The 22,164-nt window shown below is 36.9% G+C and overlaps 2 protein-coding genes and 1 long non-coding RNA gene across 3 annotated transcripts; 2 read left to right on the top strand and 1 right to left on the bottom strand.

Moving 5' to 3' along the window:
- Positions 1 to 243: 243 nt before the first annotated feature.
- Positions 244 to 3,580, top strand: LOC125003479 (putative trypsin-6). The gene is made up of 6 exons (XM_047577434.1): positions 244 to 283; positions 607 to 787; positions 1,405 to 1,466; positions 1,779 to 1,918; positions 2,028 to 2,120; positions 3,560 to 3,580. The coding sequence occupies exons 1-6, from the start codon at positions 244 to 246 to the stop codon at positions 3,578 to 3,580; spliced, it is 537 nt and encodes a 178-aa protein (XP_047433390.1).
- Positions 3,581 to 14,444: 10,864 nt separating this feature from the next.
- Positions 14,445 to 16,244, bottom strand: LOC125003478 (kallikrein 1-related peptidase b9-like). Its single transcript, XM_047577433.1, has 6 exons — positions 16,190 to 16,244; positions 15,689 to 15,869; positions 15,358 to 15,513; positions 15,055 to 15,113; positions 14,603 to 14,742; positions 14,445 to 14,492 (listed from the first exon to the last, which is right to left on the bottom strand). The coding sequence occupies exons 1-6, from the start codon at positions 16,236 to 16,238 to the stop codon at positions 14,445 to 14,447; spliced, it is 633 nt and encodes a 210-aa protein (XP_047433389.1). The 5' UTR covers positions 16,239 to 16,244.
- A 2,488-nt stretch (positions 16,245 to 18,732) lies between these two features.
- LOC125003888 lies at positions 18,733 to 20,775 on the top strand. Its single transcript, XR_007112280.1, has 5 exons — positions 18,733 to 18,806; positions 19,132 to 19,317; positions 19,558 to 19,616; positions 19,930 to 20,069; positions 20,180 to 20,775. It is a non-coding gene; the product is annotated as an uncharacterized LOC125003888 (long non-coding RNA).
- Positions 20,776 to 22,164: the final 1,389 nt, after the last annotated feature.

Genomic DNA, 22,164 nt, shown 5'->3' with positions numbered 1-22,164 from the left:
TTAGCTCCTGTCAAAAGACTAATTTTGCAATAACTGTCAGATGTCACTTTATCTTTCCAAAAAAGGAACTAGAATTGTCGACTATTTAACATTTGCATGAATGTGAAAAGCTGTATACATGATGTGATTCTGTTGATAAAGCTCTGCTCTGTGATTGGCTGCTCCATGACCAACATGAGATGGTGAACATGTTTAAAAAGTTGGTGCCACTGGACAGAAGTCACTGGAAGAGGAACGAAAGCGATGGCTCCTCTGACGCTCCTTCTTGTTCTGCTGTGGGTCGGTGAGTAGAGAATGATGTTTATGTGATTTCTTCACTTTGAAACTTGACCACATCATGTTTTGTTGATCCATCAGATGCTAGTTCTGAAGGTTTAATGAACTGTCTCCCTCCCTCATTCAATGCATGGAAAAAGGACATTACTGATATTTTTATACTTCTAACATATTTGAGTAGATTTGGGCTGTTGGGTGTTTTGTAATAAAGGATTTATCTAAACTCTATGTTTAGTCATTGAGGCAGTGAGTGACTATGTTGTTCAGTGAGTAAAACCAACCAATTTTAGCACCAAGTTCCAACTCATAGTAGATTATTTTCTCTTTCAGGTACCACAGTGAGCACAGTGGTGGATGTGCACAAAAGGATCATCGGAGGTCAACAGTGTAATGCAAATGAGCGTCGGTATCACGTGAAACTGGTCGATCAGAACAATAATTTTGTCTGTGGAGGCTCTCTGATCAGTGACGAGTGGGTTCTGACTGCATCTCACTGCTGGAAGCCAGAACTGTGAGAAAACCTAAATATTTCTGAGTCTTAAGTTTAGACCAAACTTAACAGCAATTCTGAGATTAAGCTGTTGACAGGAAACAGTATTCATAGTTTTACTGATCACATAAAATGCATTTTATGGCAATGAACTGACTGTGCAAGACATAAAACAAAATATAATCTGTACTTGCAGGTTTGTCATTGTAGGGGTGCATCCAGGTCAAGGAGAGAGAGTGAGGGTAATCGGACCACGTCTGAGACTCCAGTGCCATGACATCATGTTACTAAAGATAGAACAATTCAAAACAAAGGTTCAGCCTATAAAACTTGGTGACTGAACAACAAAACCCCAACTGTGAGTAGTCAAAGATGTATTGATGTTCACTGTTTTTATTTTCTCATTTTTGTTTTTGGAAATTACATCATATTTAGTATAATTCCATAATGTTTTTCTGTTTGAAGCTTCATGATAAAAAAGGAAAATAATGAAAATTAACATTGAGCCAGAACGACTGACTGAGCTTTATTTTATTTTTCCTTTTTTGTTTATTTGTTTGTGCTGGGATCTGAATAAATCTGAAATTGGAATGATATTAAGTAAAAGTAACCTTCTTCTTTTGATTATTTTTTTCTAGGGGAGCCTCAGTGCAGATCGCAGGACATGCCTCTACCCGTGTGGGCCGTAATAATGAAAGAGGTGAGATTTTCTTTGAATTGTTATTTTATCATTATTTCCTGAGGATAATAAATATTTATCAATGTTAAAATCCTGGTCCTTAATGTCACTATATTATTATTTAACAATATAAAAACCTAAATACCAGTCTGAGCTAATTTCTATTTTGTTTGTTTTAACTGGGAAATTTATTTTGAAAAACTGAAAATATAATGGGATTAATTTCAACTGATATAATTTATGGTCAAACAGTTTCCTGCCTGAGATTATATTCTATGGGGATATTGATTTATTTTATTTGGCAACTGTAGAACTCTTTTTCATTCCTTGTAGTACCCGGTGAATCACCAACTCTTCAGTGTGCAAATGTTAACGTCGTTGCCTGTACTGGCCTTGATTACACTATGTGGGACACACGGTCTACTCCCGACCACTGGTTCTGTGGTCAAGCTCCGGGAGTGGATGCATGTTGTGTGAGTTGATACAGCTACTGACCTGGAACATTTTCAATAGTTTAACATTCATCAGTATTTAATTTACAAAGTGCAACTCATTCCATAAACATGTTCCTCTTTCTCACAGGGTGACTCTGGTGGAGGAGTCGTGTTCAATGGCCGGCTCTACGGTTTGATCCAGGGTGGTGGTGTACGTGCAATGCAACGACCAATTGACTTCGTAAACATTTGTCACCCAGACTTTGTACAATGGATTCGAGCTACTACTGGTCTGTCATGGTGAAAAAATGTGTTGATCTGTTCTAGTTTGAGATTAACATGTCACAAAACTCTTCTCAAATAAATATTATGTGACACTGAAACCGTGCGTGAGACCCTGTTTTCTATGAAAACTTAAAATTTTCTAACATTACACACACACAGATTTAGTGTATGTGACACCTACTAGAGTTTAAATAATACAGGTGAGCTGTCTGTTCTCAGCAAGAATGTAGATTTAATTTCATGGTTCCTAAACATTACATATTAGTACAGTAATAGTAAGAAAGCTGCAAAATGCAACATCAACTCATAGGGAAGAATGAAAGCAGTGGACTACATAGATAAAATATGAAGTAGAAATGTGATAAATATCGTGTAGTGTCGTGTCTATGGGGTGGGGTGTCTGGTCTGGTCTAGGTGGGTGCTACATGTAACATCCACAGGAATGAATGTCAGGTCCAAAAGTTTCCAGCAGAACACTGAACTGTCACAGGATAGTTGATGTTATTTACTTTACTTTTCCTGCCAGTGGTTTTAATGTTGTGGCTGATCCGTGTATGTTAAATACATATAATGCACTGACAAACAAGAAATTTTTTTTTGAGATACAGAGATACAAAAAAAAAAAAAAAAAAAATCTTAATTATTACAGGTCACATTTATGAACGTTTCATCTCCATTGTTAAATGACTTATTCAATATCGTGAAACCATTACTTTGTTTCAAGTCAAAGTCCATCCACCGCACCACTTAGTTTTTTGCCCTGTACTAGGACACTACTTGTAATTTTGCTCTCAACAAATGTGACATTACCAACGACAAATTCAATTATGACACAAAATACAAAACCATTTTCCATCTGGAGTTTTATTCCATCCATAAAGAGCACATCCAATAATATATACATATATGTTTTAAGATATTCTGTCATTGACTCAAAACAGTGCTTTCATAAACACACTGCACTGACAGTAGAGCGAGTGTGTCTGTATTATATCTGTATATCATAACAAAATAACCATAACAGTGTTGTATATAATGGAGCCTTGTAGCCAGAATTGTCGACTATTTAACATTTGCATGAATGTGAGGAGCTGCATTCACAGTGTGATTCTGTTGATGATGCTCTGTGATTGGCTGCTCCATGACCAACATGACTTTAGACGTATAAAAACATTCAATCAACCTTCTGTAAAGGTGGGTCTCATTTAAATGCCGCTAGATTTTTGGTAATTTCCTCCCTGGGATAAATAGTATCAAATATATATTTGTATCATCATTTTTATCTGTCTCTGACATGCAGTGGAGTGAGGCTGAAAGCAGCAGAGAGAAAAATCAAGCTTTCTGCTTCGTCCTCTGACAGATTTTCTCCTAAACTGCGTCTTCTTTCACTTGCAGCCAAACCCTACCAACCGATGACGGAGTAACGACAGTACGACCAAAAAATGATCCATTATGTTTAAAATATGTACATTTCAACTATGTTGGTGCATGTTCCGTTTGTTTCATGTCCCCTTTAAGGATAATTATGTCACAAAACTCTTCCAGAATAAATATCATGTGAGACTCCAACCCTGCATGAGACTTTGTTTTCTATGAAAAGCTGAACAGGCTGGTTTTTTTGTTGTTTTCACTTGCCAATGTAATGTAAAATTATTTAAATATAAATTACACAGTTTAATCTGATATGGGCTTACTGCATAAGTACGCTAGCAGTCAATTTAGAGCATCAAAAAAATACTGCATTTTTTAACCTGGCTGCCGTCCTGCAACAAACCATTAACCACTATTAGAAGCTACTGATGGTGCTGAGTCACAGCCTGTTTTTATACAGGCTATACATATAGTCAGTATCTAGCACATGAGCTGTCTGTCTCCATCATATGAATTCAGGTCAACAATATAGATTTCACTGATGAAAGCATTACTTTTACTGTGTTTTTATTAGTGACACATCAAGTGACTGAATGTAATGAAAACAGAGGACTACATAGATAGTAACCGCAACCTTTTCATGTCATGACTTTCAATATTAGCGTACTAACATGATATCACAAACATACATGCAACATTAGAAGATTAAACTCCAATTGCACTCATTGGTGAGACTCCAGTTGATGTAGAAAAAGTTGATATATTCCAGGAATAAATTATTATACAATTGACAGTACACTCAGTTTAGTTTTCGGTTGTTAGGACCAGGCTACAGAAGTTAGTCATTAATTTAGGACTAATAAGGGATTAATGTTGTAGACCTCATCTTATAACAGTGACTTACTATTTATGAGCTCATATTTACCAGAAAAGAGCCTAGCTGGACCTGAAACACTGGGTCTGTCTTATGGAGTATCTACTGTTATTTCTTATGTTGTTCATTGAGGAGATTAATTACAACAGACAGAATCAGACACCAAACGCAGTAACTGAAGAATTTAAGGTGTGTAGTCATGTGTCCTGTCAATTTCCCACCTTTGACTGCACGTGTAGGTACTTTGTTGCAATCATGATCATGATATTATGCTGCTGCAGCTGCATATCAACTCTGTATATTCTGCCAATGGCTCGTACTGACTGTAGGGATCATCGTAAATGTGAGTTGTGTGTTTCGTGCCTTAAAAAAACTGTTTGTTGGGAAATGCTGATGTATAGAGCATTACTTTACACTACAACATTCTGCATTCAGATTGTTCTTTTTTGTATATGTTTAAAAGAGTGTAGGTCTATAGGGTCTTTTTTGATGGTTGTTCCAGATTTTGGCAACACAACAACTGTCTCTTAGAATTAGATCACATATTACGCGTTACTTCAGCTAAGGTTTAGTTGCAACATCACAAGATCAAAGGTTTGACAATCCATTTTCTAACCTATAAAGATGCAATATTGCTAACCATAAAGTTAGCTAAAAATCTAGCAAGTGTACCCAATGATAGACACATACTTATTTCAAGTAATTTGTTTTAATCAAAACGGGTTCAAAGTGACTTTCCAGATTCAAATGATCTGCTGCATCAGGTTAAAGTTTAGGTGTTCACTCTGGTTTGCACTGAATAAATAAAGCAGCACATTCTTCCCTGCACCAAATGCTCAACACTCAACACTAAATGAACAGCTTTGTGATGTTCTTGTAAGTTTCCAGAGATGAGGTCACAGGTCACGATGCCTCCACTAGAGACCCTGAGGACAACAGGAGTGGGATGATTTTTGATTATATGATGAAGTGAATGATCAGTTTTTTGTCATTTTTCTTTGTCATTTCTGTTCTGTTTCTTTTCTTTTTTTATTAACATAGTCTCCAAATGTAGTGATGGATATGTGTTTGAGCTGTCAAAGTTAATTTGATAGCAGCTCACTGATTCACACTCTTTTTAATGCAAGATTAAATTTTTGGCCATAGTGTGACTTAACCCTCGGCCCAACCCGTAGTTTGGAAAAAATCAAAGAGATATGGAAGCTGTGCGGAAATGATGCTTAAACGATGCAAATCTATGATGCAGGGAGGAATTTAGATTAATGCCTGATATACTACTTGGAAACAAAGAAAGCCGCCTATGTACTTTCCCTCTCCAAACTTACATCAGTAGCCAATCAGAAGCAGAGTGGGGCATTCAAGACAACTTGGGGAAAAAATGAGCTCCGAGCTGTCAAACCTGGAAATTACTGCTTCCAAAATAATTTGACCAGGCCTGGAATTTCATAATTTTATCAATTTTTTGAGGGCACCAAAGTCAAGAAGTAAAACAATGATTATAAGTTCACGTCTATAATGAATTTAATTTAAAGACTAATGACACTTCTGAGGATGATTGGAGTCTCAGTTGAAACTATCAAGCAGGTAAAGAAACGTCTCCTACACTATTATGTCTGAAGATAAGAAAATATTGAACATATCTAACCTTATCACTCTATCAATCCATCACTCACTTCAAAAACTAAAACTTTGTTCAATTGACAAAATTACAATAAAAAAAAAAAAATCAGGCCTATTATTTACATGTATGCATTTCGATTGAATATGGAATTTCCATCCATTTGGATTACATAGTTTTACATAAACTAATTAACTTCATGTGATGCATATTTGTGAAAAGGTAATGTGATTTATTTAATAGTAATAAACCTTAAGTGTTTTAAATATACAACCATCAGATTTATGTATTTATAACTAAACAATCTTAAATATGTGGCCTAAATATTTATGGCATGTAGATGATAAACTGATTCTCTGAATGTCAAAAAACAGTAACCAAACAGTGCTAACTGCATAGATTCAAAAAAGTGTCTATGAACAGCCAGCGCACATCACATATCATATTACCGCAGGAACAAGCAGTAGTAACATCCACAATCTTACGCTTAAACAGGGCTCAAGTTAAATTTAAGATTTTTTTAAGACTGTTTTAATGCCACTTGAAATGAAATGTAAGACCAATGACACAATCAACACAAATGGAAAATTTTATTTGAACATAAAATATGACTTTTTGGTCCGGTGAAAAATCTCTCTTTCATTTCTTTCTTTCTTTCTTTCTTTCTTTCTTTCTTTCTTTCTTTCTTTCTTTCTTTCTTTCTTTCTTTCTTTCAAACTCGAGGCCAAATGTATTGTATTATCTATCAGAATTGACCCCATGTATTTTGCGTGCGCTCCATTAATACTACAAATCCCAGACTGTATTGCAACAGTTGCCTCGGCAACCGTTCAGTGTGTCGTTGTCATAGTAGAGCAGCTTCTGAAGCTCCATCAGTCCATATGGCTAATCGATAGAATCTCAACACAGGAGCATCAGAGCGCTAGAGACCACATACTTCAATATGTCAACGGAGATTCTCACACAAAGACGTAGCAACGCTGTACTAGTTAGCAGACAATAGGCTAATCGGCAAGCAAGCTAATTAGCTACAGTCGGTACTCTCGGCACGTTAAAAGTGGGTCAACGTTGAAATGACGTCACACTGTGTTTGATTAAGTCTCCTGGTTGACTGGTGATAGATCGGTGTCAAACTGTTATTATAGCCCGTCCAGTCCAATTTCCGAGTTTACGTAAAGGCATCACATAAGCCGGTGTTACTGTTGTCGGAAAGATAAATTTATGAAGCTATGAGAATGTGTCCTACCTATAAACAGAGAATTTAAAAAGAGTGAAAATAATAATAATACCCACTATTAAATGTTAAGATGTGAATTTTGCAATTTAGGGCTAGAATATGATCTACAGTTCTTCTGTATAAATTGAAACGGAATTAAATGGTTAAATTGCAAATCGAATAATTTCAGAAATTAATTAGATTATTAAACTATTTTCCTTTGCAAGACAAACATATTGTGTATCATGAAAAAATTCTGGGAGACGAAGAATCATGAGAATCAATAAAATGACTCTTGAGTTTAGAATGACTCCTACATTTGAATGCCAGCCTTCATTCACTGGTGTTTATTTTTTTCTTGTTTGCTGGGTCTGCCCCCTGCTGTCACAAACTGGAGGTTCACAGTTACTGTCAAGGTTCTATGTCTGTCTTTTATTTTGCGATCATCAGTTGAAGTTTCTGTTTTATTTTGTCAAGTTTCTGGATTTCCTGTCTGTCGTGTTTCCTTGTGGTTTTGTCATGTCTGTCTGTGTCATGTTGTGTTTCCTGTTTTATTTTGTTAAGTTGGTGATTTCCTGTTTTGTGCCTCCCTGTCCCTTGATTGTTAATTGGTCTCACCTGTGTTGATCCTTGTGCGTCTCACCTGTGTCTTGTCAGCCCTGAGCCCTCTTGTGTATATATAGTCCTGCCTTTCCCTTTGTTCGTTGTTGCGTCATTTGATGTCATCTCCATGTTGCCACGTTCCTTGATACCGTGCCACGTTTCATGATTATTTTGGATTTTCCTGCTTTGCTTGCAGCGCCTTTTGTTTATTATTAAATGCTTTTTGTTTAACTACCTGCGTCGTCCTTATCGTACTGCACCTGGGTCCTCACCTCAACACCTCCTTCCCTCGTGACAGTTACAGTCCCCAGACATGTTTAAAAAAAAAAAAAAACAAACCTGCCAAACATTTCTACCTGGTATACTTGATATATTTTAATGTATAGCTGGGTATCAGTACTGATTTTAGAAGGTCCCAATTTGATTTAACATCAATTAATTTAGAAATATTTCAGTTTTTAAACTATTTTGTTGTGATGTGGTTGTGAAATAGCGTTTCACAAAACTAATGTCACAAGTTGAACAAAAATAGAGATAAAATGAACTGAGCAAGTATTTTTATGCATTTAACGAGGGAGCTCTTTGGGAAGGGCATGAATAGCAAAGCTCAAAAGAAAAGTCCAAAACACTGAAAAAAGCCTTTAAGATGGCTATTTCATGATGAAAAGATTTAAAACACAGTAGTAGAAACCCCATGCGGAGCAGATGTAACCCTCTGTGGACAGAATCCTCTTCAGTAGATCAGGTAATCACACACACCTGGTGGGCAGGCTGTGGGACCACAGGTAAAAAAAAAAAATAAATATAAATAAATAAAATACCATGCCTCACCCATAGATGGCTCTTCAAACACGTATTATTCTTTTAATGGGACTTGCTAGAGACTTGTGTCCTGTGTCCTCATCCAAACAGGTTTCTTTTATATTAATTTAAAAGTTCAGGTCTAGGGGTAGCCTGTGCCTCAAATCTGTCTGACAAGATCTCAGCCTGCTTTTCAAACTCCTCTTCAGTATCACAGATCCACAGATGCATATGTCATTCATCCTGCACTTGTGGTTGCTTCTACCTTGGCCAGACAAAGAGACGACTAAATAGCCATCTTAATAAAGGTGTTTTATATAACAATAAGCAACATTTTCAAAAACGCTGTAACAGACATGACTGTAACAAATAAACGTCTCCACTGCTTCAGCTGTTAGTGGGAATGTGCAGAGTTTGTCCGGGACTTCTCTACAATAAAATCTTATGAAACTAAGCAACCAGCTGTCATATGTAATGAGTCAAATATTTCATGTGTACATTTATACTAAGTTTACTAGTCTTTTATTCTCTGTTTTCTCCAGCAACAGGTTTATTCAGAGTGAATGGAGGCTGCTCCAGAGAAAGCTTCTATACCTGTGCTCTGGTGTGTCTGTATTATTTTGAAATTACGCCACTGAAATGCTAATCGGTGACTAATCGGCTAATGCAGGAGTCTTCAAAATTTTTTGGCCAAGGACCCCAAACTGATGACAACTTTAAGTAAGGACCCTCTACCAACTAAATGTGTTCTACATTAAACTCGGCCTGTTCAATAATATATACACTACTGGTCAAAAGTTTTAGAATACCACACTTTTTCCATTTCTATTTTTTTTTTTTACTGGAAAAGGAAAGGAGAAGGACCTTTGTCTTTAAACCGCGAGTGTGTCCAAAATATTTACTCTAAGAGGACAAAAACATATCAAAGTCTTCACGAAGGTCTTACGACGCCCACGGTATGGTTGTTTTTCTGATAGGAGCTAAGGTTTTGTCACAGTCAGACCAAATGTGAGACGTACAGAATTTAAACATTATTGCAAGTCTCCTCAGTTCAGTAGCTGTACCTAACATGTATGCACGAGTAAAACATGATGCTGCAGTTTCACCTAAATCAAGTGTTAATGGAAACATCAACACCAGGCTCCACTTTTTTTCAACTCGTGACTTTAGTTTCGTGAAAATCTTTTTCACAAACCAAACATAGTAGCTTAAAAACGGAAATATTTCTAAATGAATGCATATTACATCACACTGGGACCTTCTAAAATCAGCAGCTCTACACACAAATATACTCCAATTATGCTCCAATTTGTGACAGCAGGGCAGACCAAAGCAAGAAAAAAGTAACACCAATAAGTTCAACTCCAACCAGCTGTTCATCGTGCTGTATGAGCTTGTCGGAGCATAATCAGTTCACAACGGAGGGTTCTGGACCAAGGAGGTCGGTCCAGGCTAAAACCTGGACCTATAAGGCATTACCCAGGCTAATGTTATGTTAGGTTTACTGTATTTGATATGGACATCACTGATACTGATGATGAGACTGTCCCAGTGGACAGACCAGATGCTTTGCTTGGTGAATATATAGCACACATGCTAATTTTCACCACCAGTCCATAGGCGGCTTTTCTGAAAACACAGAATAATCAGCAAAGGAAAATGAGACAAATAACGTTCATAAATCATAACAGTAATATCAATAACAATGATAAAATGGTAATTTACACATGTGAACCCGTTGTTCTGCCTTTAGCCATGCTTTAAGGCCTCTGTTGTGTCACACCGCCGGTGTGGTCATGTCTTATTTTGGTGTGTTTGTCTCGTCATTTCCTGCTTTATTTTGGAAAGTAACTCTCCTCTGGTTTCAGGTCACTTGCACTTCCTCATGTGTCCCCAGTCTGATTGTGTGAGTGTGAGGGTGTTTGTCATTTTTGTCTGTTCTACCCGTGCCTGCGATCCATGCCACAGTCTGCCTTGAGTTTATCTCGAAAGAGTGATTTTTCTTTGTGACTTCCTAGCTTAGTTCTAGTGATTAGGTTTTCTGTTTAGAATTTGGCTGTTTTTGTTTCCTCCTTCTGGAGTGATTTTGTGTTCGTCCTTCTTTGCTTTTCCTCCTGTTTTTTTGGAGTTCTTCCTTCATTTCTTAGTTATTCATACCAGGTTTTGCTTCCTCTCTTTTGGAGCGCCTTTAGTTTGTCAGGGATTTATTTTTCCCCTCCCGTTAGGTCAGGTTAGTTTGTTCGTTAGTGTAGTTAGTATTGTGAGTTTCCTCCCTTTTGGAGCGCCTTTTGTTTGTTAGCTTTCATAGCCGTGAGTATCTTTGTTTTTTCCTCGTCTGGAGTGATTTTACTTTGATAAGATTTCATAGCCGTGTCAGGAGTTTGTTTCATAGCACTTTTATTTACACTCTGTTTGAGTTTCCTCACCCTGTAGATTCTGTGAAATAAAGTCACCTTAACTTCCACCCCTCTGCATCTGAGTCCTGCTTTGAGCCCGGCCTGACATGTTGAAAGCATTTGCATCAGACCAAATACCAACTGACTACTACTAAAAAATATAAAATACCTAAGGTAATAAATACCTTGACGATAAAAGTCCTTGCAGTGTGTTGAAAGACAAATTCTTCTTCTTCTCCTTTAGTCCTTGTCCCAAATGACTTGAAACTGAGTGTACTCTGTCTTTTTGAAATAATTTATTCCTGGAAATATATCAACTTTTTCTACATCAACTGGAGTCTCACCAAGAGTGCAATTGGAGTTTAATCTTCTAATGTTGCATGTATGTTTGTGATGTCATGTTAGTACGCTATATATTGAAAAGTCATGACATGAAAAGGTTGCGGTTACTCTCTATGTAGTCCTCTGTTTTCATTACATTCAGTCACTAGATGTGTCACTGATAAAAACACAGTAGAAAGTAATGCTTTCATCAGTGAAATCTTTATTGTTGACCTGAATTCATATGATGGAGACAGACAGCTCATGTGCTAGATGCTGACTATATGTATAGCCTGTATAAAAACAGGCTGTGACTCAGCACCATCAGTAGCTTCTAATAGTGGTTAATGGCATGTTGCAGGACGGCAGCCAGTTTAAAAAATGCAGTAGCGTATGCTGCTATAGTATGCTGCTAGCGTACTTACGTAGTAAGCCCATATCAGATTAAACTGTGCAACATGCACCAACATAGTGAAAGTGTACATATTTTAAATATAATGGATCATTTTTTGGTCGTACTGTCGTACTCCGTCATCGGGTTGGTCAGGTGCTTTGGCTGCAAGTGAAGAAGACGCAGTTCAGGGAGAAAATCTGTCCGAGGACAAGGCAGAAAGCTTGATTTTTCTCTCTGCTGCTTTCAGCCTCACTCCACTGCATGTCAGAGACAGATAAAAATGATGATACAAATATATATTTGATACTATTTATCCCGGGGAAGAAATTACCAACAATCTGGCGGCATTTAAATGAGACCCACCTTTACAGAAGGTTGATTGAATGTTTTTATACGTCTAAAGTTAATAGTTCATCTCGACTTTGTGCTCTAACATCTGTATAAACTTTGATTTATAGCACATCCTTCAAAATTCTTAAGATCACACACGACCTCTGTCATTATTAGAAATTACCAGAGGTCCCCTGGTAAAACTACTCCCGTATGAATAGGACTTTAAAGTTTTGATCAGCTGATCAATGAACAGCCTATTTCAGTTAAATCGTTGTTTTCAATAAATTGCCAGCTCAACTTTTTGGTCTCTTGTTCCCATTTGTTTGCATTTTTTCAATGCACATGCAGGTTCTCAGTGTGTCTGCAAAGTCAGACCGACAATCCAATGATGTCACGTCTGGCGACACAATCGTGATGGCGACGTCCTGTGTTTTAACAGTGAAACTTAAATGGCAAGATTTTGAAAATCTTTTGGCCATCAGTGATAAAACATATATAATCTTTTTGGTGTGGAGACTTTCTTTAAATTATTATAACTATGTTTAATGTGTCATGTCCCTTTAACCTCAGAGTGAGTTAAGAGTGACTTAATTTTCTTTGGAGTAGTAACACTTTTATCCATGTGGAATAGCCTGGATGACAAAGGTCTATGATCCAAATCCTTCTATAGTTGCATGTGCATCATTTCCGGTGAAGCTGATTAAACCGTAGAGCTTGTCTTTGAACACGACTCCTCCACCAGAGTCACCCTGTGAGAAAGAGGAACATGTTTATGGAATGAGTTGCACTTTGTTAATTAAAATACTGATGAATGTTAAACGATTGAAAATGTTCCAGGTCAGTAGCTGTATCAACTCACACGACATGCATCCACTCCCAGAGCTTGACCACAGAACGAGTGGTCGGGAGTAAACTGTGTCTTCAACAGAACATGATAATAAAAGCCTTCATTTAAAAACTGCATTTTGAGTTTACCTGAGTTATCTTTGACTAATATTTAAATTAGTTTGAGGATGTGAAACATTTTAGCATGACAAACATGAAAACAAATAAAAAAGAAGAAGAAATCAGGAAGGAGGCCGATACCTTTTCATACCCCTGTAAGTATCTGAATACTCACTGACACTTCATGAGAAAGGAGAAGGTGAATCAGATGAGTCATGTAACGATGGTCCTTCTGTTCAAACAGTGGTGACTATTATTATTATTATTTTATTATCAGCCTCACTGGCTACAAGACTCCATTATATACAATACTGTTATGGTTATTTTGTTATGATATACAGATATAATACAGACACACTCGCTCTACTGTCAGTGCAGTGTGTTTATGAAAGCAGTGTTTTGAGTCAATGACAGAATATCTTAAAACATATATATATATATTATTGGATGTGCTCTATATGGATGGAATAAAACTCCAGATGGAAAATGTTTTTGTATTTTGTGTCATAATTGAATTTGTCGTTGATAATGTCACACTCGTTGAGCAAAATTACAAGTAGTGTCCTAGTACAGGGCAAAAAACTAAGTGGCGCGGTGGATGGACTTTAACTTGAAACAAAGTAATGGTTTCACAATATTGAATAAGTCATTTAACAATGGAGATGAAACGTTCATAAATGTGACCTGTAATAATTAACGTTTTTTTCTTTTTTTTTGCATTATCTCACAAACAATGTTCTTGTTTGTCAGTGCATTATAAGTATTTAACATACACGGATCAGCCACAACATTAAAACCAGTGGCAGGAAAAGTAAAGTAAATAACATCAACTATCTTGTGCCAGTTCAGTGTTCTGCTGAGAAACTTTTGGACCTGACATTCATTCCTGTGGATGTTACATGTAGCACCCACCTAGACCAGACCAGACACCCCCACCCCATAGACACGACACTACACGATATTTATCACATTTCTACTTATATTTTATCTATGTAGTCCACTGCTTTCATTCTTCCCTATGAGTTGATGTTGCAGCTTTCTTACTATTACTGTACTACTATGTAATGCTTAGGAACCATGAAATGAAATCTACATTCTTGCTGAGAACAGACAGCTCATCTGTATTATTTGAAACTCTAGTAGGTGTCACATACACTAAATCTGTGTGTGTGTAATGTTAGAGAATTTTAAGTTTTCATAGAAAACAGGGTCTCATGCACGGTTTCAGCATCACATAATATTTATTTTGGGAAGAGTTTTGTGACATGTTAATCTTAAACTAGAACAGATCAACACATTTTTTCACCATGACAGACCAGTATGTTTTTTAATCCATTCTCGAAAGTCTTTGTGACAAATGTTTACGAATATATTGATCGGTCCCATGCACATTTACCACCACCCTGGATCAAACGTAGAGCTGACCATTGAAACACGACTCCTCCACCAGAGTCACCTGTGAGAAAGAGGAACATGTTTATGGAAAGAGTTGCACTTTGTTAATTAAAATACTGATGGATGTTAAACTATTGAAAATGTTCCAGGTCAGTAGCTGTATCAACTCACAGGAGCTGCATGCACTTTAGTATCTTCACCACAGAACCAGTGGTCAGCAGTAGACGGTGTGTTCCACATAGTGTAATCAAGGTCAGTACAGGCAACGACTTTAATATCTGCACACTGAAGATCATCTACTCTCTGGGGTACTGCCAAGAATGAAAAAAGTTCCATACTTGTCAAATAAAATAAAACAATATCCCCATAGGATATAATCTGATGCAGGAAAAGTTTGACCCTAAATTATATCAGCTGAAATTAATCCCATCATATTTTCAGTTTTTCAAAATAAATTGCCCAGTTAAAACAAACAAAATAGAAATCAGTCCAGACTGGCATTTATGTTTTTATATTATTAAATAATAACATAGTGACATTAAAAATCAACATACTAACACTGATAAATATTTATTATCCTGAAAAAAATAATGATAAAATAATAATTCATACAAAAATCTCACCAAATTCATTTTTACTGTTCACGTTGGTGGGGCCATGTCCTGCGATCTGCACTGAGGCCCTAGAAAAAATAATCAAAAGAAGAAAGTTACTCATTAAAAATAAAATTTAAATAAAGGTCAGTCAGTCGTTCTGGCTCAACGTTAATTTTGATTATTTTCTTTTTTTATCATGAAGCTACAGACAGAGAAACATTATGGAATGATACTAAATATGATGTAATTTCCAAAAATGTGTTTTGAATTAAACGGTACAAAAATGAGAAAATAAAAACAGTGAACATCAATACATCTTTGACTACTCACAGTTTTGTTGTGCAGTCACCAAGTTTTATAGGCTGAACCTTTGTTTTAAATTTTTCTATCTTTAGTAACATGATGTCATGGCACTGGAGTCTCTGAGGTGGTTCGATTACCTCCACTGTCTTTCCTGGACCTGGATGCACCCCTATAATGACAAACCTGCAAGTACAGATTATATTTTGTTTTATGTCTTGCACAGTCAGTTCATTGCCATAAAATGCATTTTATGTGATCAGTAAAACTATGAATATTGATCCCTGTCAACAGCTTCATCACAAAACTGCTGTGAAGTTTGGTCTAAATTTAAGACTCAGAAATATTAAGGTTTTCTCACAGTTTTGGTTTCCAGCAGTGAGATGCAGTCAGAACCCACTCGTCACTGATCAAAGATCCTCCACAGACAAACTTATTCTTATGATCGACCAGTTTCACGTGATACAGACGCTCTTTGTCATCACACTTTTTACCTCCAACGACTCTTTTGTGCACGTCCACCACTGTGCTCACTGTGGTACCTGAAAGAGAAAATGATCTACTATGAGTTGGAACTTGGTGCTAAAATTGGTTGGTTTTACTCACTGAACAACATAGTCACTCACTGCCTCAATGACTAAACATAGAGTTTAAGATAAATCATTATTACAAAACACCCAACAGCCCAAATCTACTCAAATAGTTAGAAGTATAAAATATCAGTAATGTCCTCTTTCCATGCATTGAATGAGGGAGGAGACAGTTCATTAAACCTTCGAACTAGCATCTGATGGATCAACAAAAACATGATGTGGTCAAGTTTCAAAATGAAGAAATCACATAAACATCATTCTCTACTCACCGACCCACAGCAGAACAAGAAGGAGCGTCAGACGAGCCATCGCTTTCATTCTGCTTCCAGTGACTTCTGTCCAGTGGCACTAACTTATTAACCATGTTCACCATCTCATGTTGGTCATGGAGCAGCCAATCACAGAGCAGAGCTTTATCAACAAACCCACATTGTGAATGCAGCTCTACACATTCATGCAAATGTCATGAACATTTCCAGTCTTTTTTTTCCAAACACTGACAGTAGGCATCCAAAGAAAACGTAAAAAGATAAAGTGACATCTGACAGTTAATGCAAAGTTGCTCTCTTCTCTGAAGCTAATTGATGTAAAGTACATCAACCGCACACTTCTAAGATCATCTCCCAGGAAAACACGATCACTTCTACCCTGTAGGTACGGTGTAGACCATGGATATACACTGAAGCTGAATTTATATGTCATATGTCACTAAGCCTCTCATTCACCACATCAGAAATGTAACTACACTTTCCAGTCATTTGCCCAAAATGTATTTCATTGTTCACGTGTCTCAGCGACTAAGCAAACACGGAAAATTCTCTCATGTTCAGCCTCAACAAACTCTCTACTCAGACGTCTTCTCTATGTTCTGTGCTGCAGAGATTTCAGTGAAATGTGACCATTGATCCACATTTATAAACTTCAGCTCCAACATGAGCTGATCAGTTCATCACTGTGTAAAGTACACAGAGACACAACACAGAGACACAGCACAGAGACACAACACAGAGACACAGCACAGAGACACAACACAGAGACACAGCACAGAGACACAACACAGAGACACAACACAGAGACACAGCACAGAGACACAGCACAGAGACACAACACAGAGACACAGCACAGAGACACAGCACAGAGACACAACACAGAGACACAGCACAGAGACACAACACAGAGACACAACACAGAGACACAACACAGAGACACAACACAGAGACACAGCACAGCTGACTAGTCTCCCATTAGCATTTCAGTGGTGTAATAACATAACAATACAGACACACCAGAGCACAGGTATAGAAGCTTTGACTGGAGCAGCCTCCAAAACTTAGTGTAAATGTAAACACATGAAGTATTTGACTCCTTACATATGACAGCTGGTCAGTGGCTTTAGTAAGATTCTGTTTTAATTATTTCATGTTGTACCTCCCAGTGCATGGAGCCTTCATAGACGTTCACTCACCTGTCGTACCGTTAGATAAGAACGTTAGATAGAAGTCACTCATCCAGTTTGACCTTGCAGCTGTAGAATATGTATATTCACTATTTGCTTATCACAAAGCTTAACACTGAGGTCTTTGGTCCACGACAAACTGTCTTTCACCTTTGAAACTTTATTTAATTACAATGACATTCAGTCTGTGTTAGTGAGTTATACTATATAATGATGCTGGAAGATGGATTTAGTTATCTTTGATTTCATTTATTATTTTAACTTTTCATTTAATTTATGTTACAGCCCAACTCACCTTAGATAAAGGGACTAACAGACAGATGAATGTGATGGACATGGTCCTGTAGAGGTTTGGTGAACAACTTTTTGTTTGCAGCAACAGAAACTTTTGATGGTTTAATTGTTTAGAAACTGTTTATGTAGTTCTATGGTGTAAAGGAATAAAATAAAATGTTTTATTATAAAAAGTGGAGTAAGTTGTGGATGAGTGGCTTCACCATGTGTCACCTATTCTTTATCAACACCAGATGCAAATACAGGTCTTCCACTCCACAACGCTGACAGATCGTTGTCTCCAGCCGACTGATAGACACACTCCATCCTTTGTATTTTACAAACCAAGCCTTTAACTGATGAGAATAATCTTTCCCTCTGTTTTGTCTATCTGTTAAACTCTAACTCCAAACAGCCCTGACACAAAATTCACCAAGTCTCTGTGTATGTTAGAGCCGAAGTCAATAAATGTGGATCAACAGTTACTTTCACTAAACACAGAACATGGACATGCACTTCATACAAATAACAGTACGACTACACTTAGTATAACCTAGAACCGCACAAATGACACCTGACTATAAATTGAGCTTCAGGCTACAGTGTAGTGTCCACAGCTACATCGTACCTACAGGGTAGAAGTGATCCTCTCAAACAAGCATCTTAAACCAAGATTAATGATTGGAACTGATGGTGACAAACTACTGCAACACAACACATTTACTAAACACACACTGATGGTGTAAACCAGCGAATCAATGAAAACATTTAGAGGGAAATAATTCTTTGAAAGCTAAAAGGAAAAGTTGTGAAACAGAGCAGTTTGTACTTGAGAGATGATCTTAGAGGTGTGCTCTCGATGTACTTTAAATAAATTAACTTTAGACAAGAGATCAACTTTGCATTAACTGTCAGATGTCACTTTATCTTTCCAAAAAGGGACTAGAATTGTCGACTATTCAACATTTGCATGAATGTGAAGAGCCGTATTCACGGTGTGGTTTCATTGATAAAGCTCTGCTCTGTGATTGGCTGCTCCATGACCAACATGAGATGGTGAACATGGTTAATAAGTTAGTGCCACTGGACAGAAGTCACTGGAAGCAGAATGAAAGCGATGGCTCGTCTGACGCTCCTTCTTGTTCTGCTGTGGGTCGGTGAGTAGAGAAATGATATTTATGTGATTTCTTCATTTTGAAACTTGACGCACATCATGTTTTGTTGATCCATCAGATGCTAGTTCTGAAGGTTTAATGTACTGTCTCCCTCCCTCATTCAATGCATGGAAAGAGGACATTACTGATATTTTTATACTTCTAACATCTTTGAGTAGATTTGGGCTGTTGGGTGTTTTGTAATAAATGATTTATCTAAACTCTATGTTTAGTCATTGAGGCAGTGAGTGACTATGTTGTTCAGTGAGTAAAACCAACCAATTTTAGCACCAAGTTCCAACTCATAGTAGATCATTTTCTCTTTCAGGTACCACAGTGAGCACAGTGGTGGATGTGCACAAAAGAATCGTTGGAGGTAAAAAGTGTAATGACAAAGAGCTATAATCGGACCACGTCTGAGACTCCAGTGCCATGACATCATGTTACTAATAGAAAAATTTAAAACAAAGGTTCAGCCTATAAAACTTGGTGACTGCACAACAAAACCCCAACTGTGAGTAGTCAAAGATGTATTGATGTTCACTGTTTTTATTTTCTCATTTTTGTACCGTTTAATTCAAAACATGTTCTTGGAAATTACATCATAGTATCATTCCATAATGTTTCTCTGTCTGTAGCTTCATGATAAAAAAAGGAAATAATGAAAAATAATGTTGAGCCAGAACGACTGACTGACCTTTATTTAAATTTTATTTTTAATGAGTAACTTTCTTCTTTTGATTATTTTTTCTAGGGCCTCAGTGCAGATCGCAGGACATGGCCCCACCAACGTGAACAGTAAAAATTAATTTGGTGAGATTTTTGTATGAATTATTATTTTATCATCATTTCTTTCAGGATAATAAATATTTATCAGTGTTAGTATGTTGATCTTTAATGTCACTTAATTATTATTTAATAATATGAAAACATAAATGCCAGTCTGGACTGATTTCTATTTTGTTTGTTTTAACTGGGCAATTTATTTTGAAAAACTGAAAATATGATGGGATTAATTTCAGCTGATATAATTTAGGGTCAAACTTTTTCCTGCCTCAGATTATATCCTATGGGGATATTGTTTTATTTTATTTGACAAGTATGGAACTTTTTTCATTCTTGGCAGTACGCCAGAGAGTAGATGATCTTCAGTGTGCAGATATTAAAGTCGTTGCCTGTACTGACCTTGATTACACTATGTGGAACACACGGTCTACTGCTGACCACTGGTTCTGTGGTGAAGATACTAAAGTGCATGCAGCTCCTGTGAGTTGATACAGCTACTGACCTGGAACATTTTCAATAGTTTAACATCCATCAGTATTTTAATTAACAAAGTGCAACTCTTTCCATAAACATGTTCCTCTTTCTCACAGGGTGACTCTGGTGGAGGAGTCGTGTTCAAAGACAAGCTCTACGGTGTAATCAGCTTCACCGGAAATGATACACATGCAACTATAGAAGCATTTGGATTCATAGACCTTTGTTCTCAAGACTATTTCAAATGGATACAAAGTGTTACCATTCGAAAGAGAAAGTTAAGTCACTCTTAACTCACTCTGAGTTTAAAGGGGACATGACACATTAAACATAGTTATAATAATTTAAAGAAAGTCTCCCACACCAAAAAGATTATATATGTTTTATCGCTAATGGCCAAAGGATTTTCAAAATCTTACCATTTAAGTTTCACTGTTAAAACACAGGACGTCGCCATCACGATTGTGTCGCCAGACGTGACATCATTGGATTGGTCGGCTGACTTTGAAGACACACTGAGAAGCTGCATGTACATTGAAAAAATGCAAACAAATGGGAACAAGAGACCAAAAAGTTGAGCTGGCAATTTATTGAAAACAATGATTTAACTGAAATAGGCTGTTCATTGATCAGCTGATCAAAACTTTAAAGCCCTTTTTGCACGGGAGTAGTTTTACCAGGGGACCTCTGGTAATTTCTAATAATGACAGAGGTCGTGGTGATCTTAAGAATTTTGAAGGATGTGCTATAAATCAAAGTTTATACAGATGTTAGAGCACAAAGTCGAGATGAACTATTAACTTTAGACGTATAAAAACATTCAATCAACCTTCTGTAAAGGTGGGTCTCATTTAAATGCTGCTAGATTGTTGGTAATTTCTTCCCCAGGATAAATAGTATCAAATATACATTTGTATCATCATTTTTATCTGTCTCTGACATGCAGTGGAGTGAGGCTGAAAGCAACAGAGAGAAAAATCAAGCTTTCTGCCTTGTCCTCTGACAGATTTTCTCCCTAAACTGCGTCTTCTTCACTTGTAGCCAAAACAACTGACCGATCCGATGACGGAGTAAACGAAGTACACCAAAAATGATCATTATGTTTAAAATATGTACACTTTCACATGTTGGTGCATTTCCGTTTGTCTCATGTCCCCTTTAAGGATAATTACGTCACAAAACTCTTCCAGAATAAATATCATGTGAGACTCCAACCCTGCATGAGACCTTGTTTTCTATGAAAAGCTGAACAGGCTGTTTTTTTTGTTTGTTTTCACTTGTCAATGTAATGTAAAATTATTTAAATATAAATGGGAAAGTTTAATCTGATATGGGCTTACTACATAAGTACGCTAGCAGTCAATTTAGAGCATCAAAGAAATACTGCATTTTTTAAACTGGCTGCCGTCCTGCAATATGCCATGAACTACTATTAGAAGCTACTGATGGTGCTGAGTCGCAGCCTGTTTTTATACAGGCTATACATATAGTCAGTATCTAGCACATGAGCTGTCTGTCTCCATCATATGAATTCAGGTCAACAATATAGATTTCACTGATGAAAGCATTACTTTCTACTGTGTTTTTATTAGTGACACATCTAGTGACTGAATGTAATGAAAACAGAGGACTACATAGATAGTAACCGCAACCTTTTCATGTCATGACTTTTCAATATATAGCGTACTAACATGACATCACAAACATACATGCAACATTAGAAGATTAAACTCCAATTGCACTCTTGGTGAGACTCCAGTTGATGTAGAAAAAGTTGATATATTTCCAGGAATAAATGATTTAAAAATTGACAGAGTACACTCAGTTAGTTTCAAGTTGTTAGTGACCAGGGCTACAGAAGTTAGTCATTTAATTTAGGAATATAAGTGGATTAATGATGTAGACCTCATCTTATAACAGTGACTTACTAATTATGAGCTCATATTTACCAGAAAAGAGGCCTAGCTGGGATCCTGAAACACTGGGAGCATAGTTCAAGCTGTAAAGTTCTAGTTTGTTTTTCAACCACTAATTTCACCATTTCAAGTTATTTCAGAGTAAAATTAATCCATAGTATTGCTCTTTAGAAAGGCTGCAGTGT

This window comes from Mugil cephalus, chromosome 2 (genome assembly GCF_022458985.1).
Source record: "Mugil cephalus isolate CIBA_MC_2020 chromosome 2, CIBA_Mcephalus_1.1, whole genome shotgun sequence".
NCBI lineage: Eukaryota > Metazoa > Chordata > Actinopteri > Mugiliformes > Mugilidae > Mugil > Mugil cephalus.
This window is presented reverse-complemented; position numbering and strand designations above follow the sequence as displayed.

Coding starts and splice junctions, on each gene's coding strand:
- LOC125003479 (XM_047577434.1), top strand. CDS start 244: ATGGCTCCTCTGACGCTCCTTCTTGTTCTGCTGTGGGTCG. Junction 1,467..1,778: donor GGGCCGTAATAATGAAAGAG/GTGAGATTTTCT, acceptor CATTCCTTGTAG/TACCCGGTGAATCACCAACT. Junction 1,919..2,027: donor CGGGAGTGGATGCATGTTGT/GTGAGTTGATAC, acceptor TCTTTCTCACAG/GGTGACTCTGGTGGAGGAGT.
- LOC125003478 (XM_047577433.1), bottom strand. CDS start 16,238: ATGAAAGCGATGGCTCGTCTGACGCTCCTTCTTGTTCTGCTGTGGGTC. Junction 15,514..15,688: donor CACTGCTGGAAACCAAAACT/GTGAGAAAACCT, acceptor CTGTACTTGCAG/GTTTGTCATTATAGGGGTGC. Junction 14,743..15,054: donor GAACAGTAAAAATGAATTTG/GTGAGATTTTTG, acceptor CATTCTTGGCAG/TACCCCAGAGAGTAGATGAT.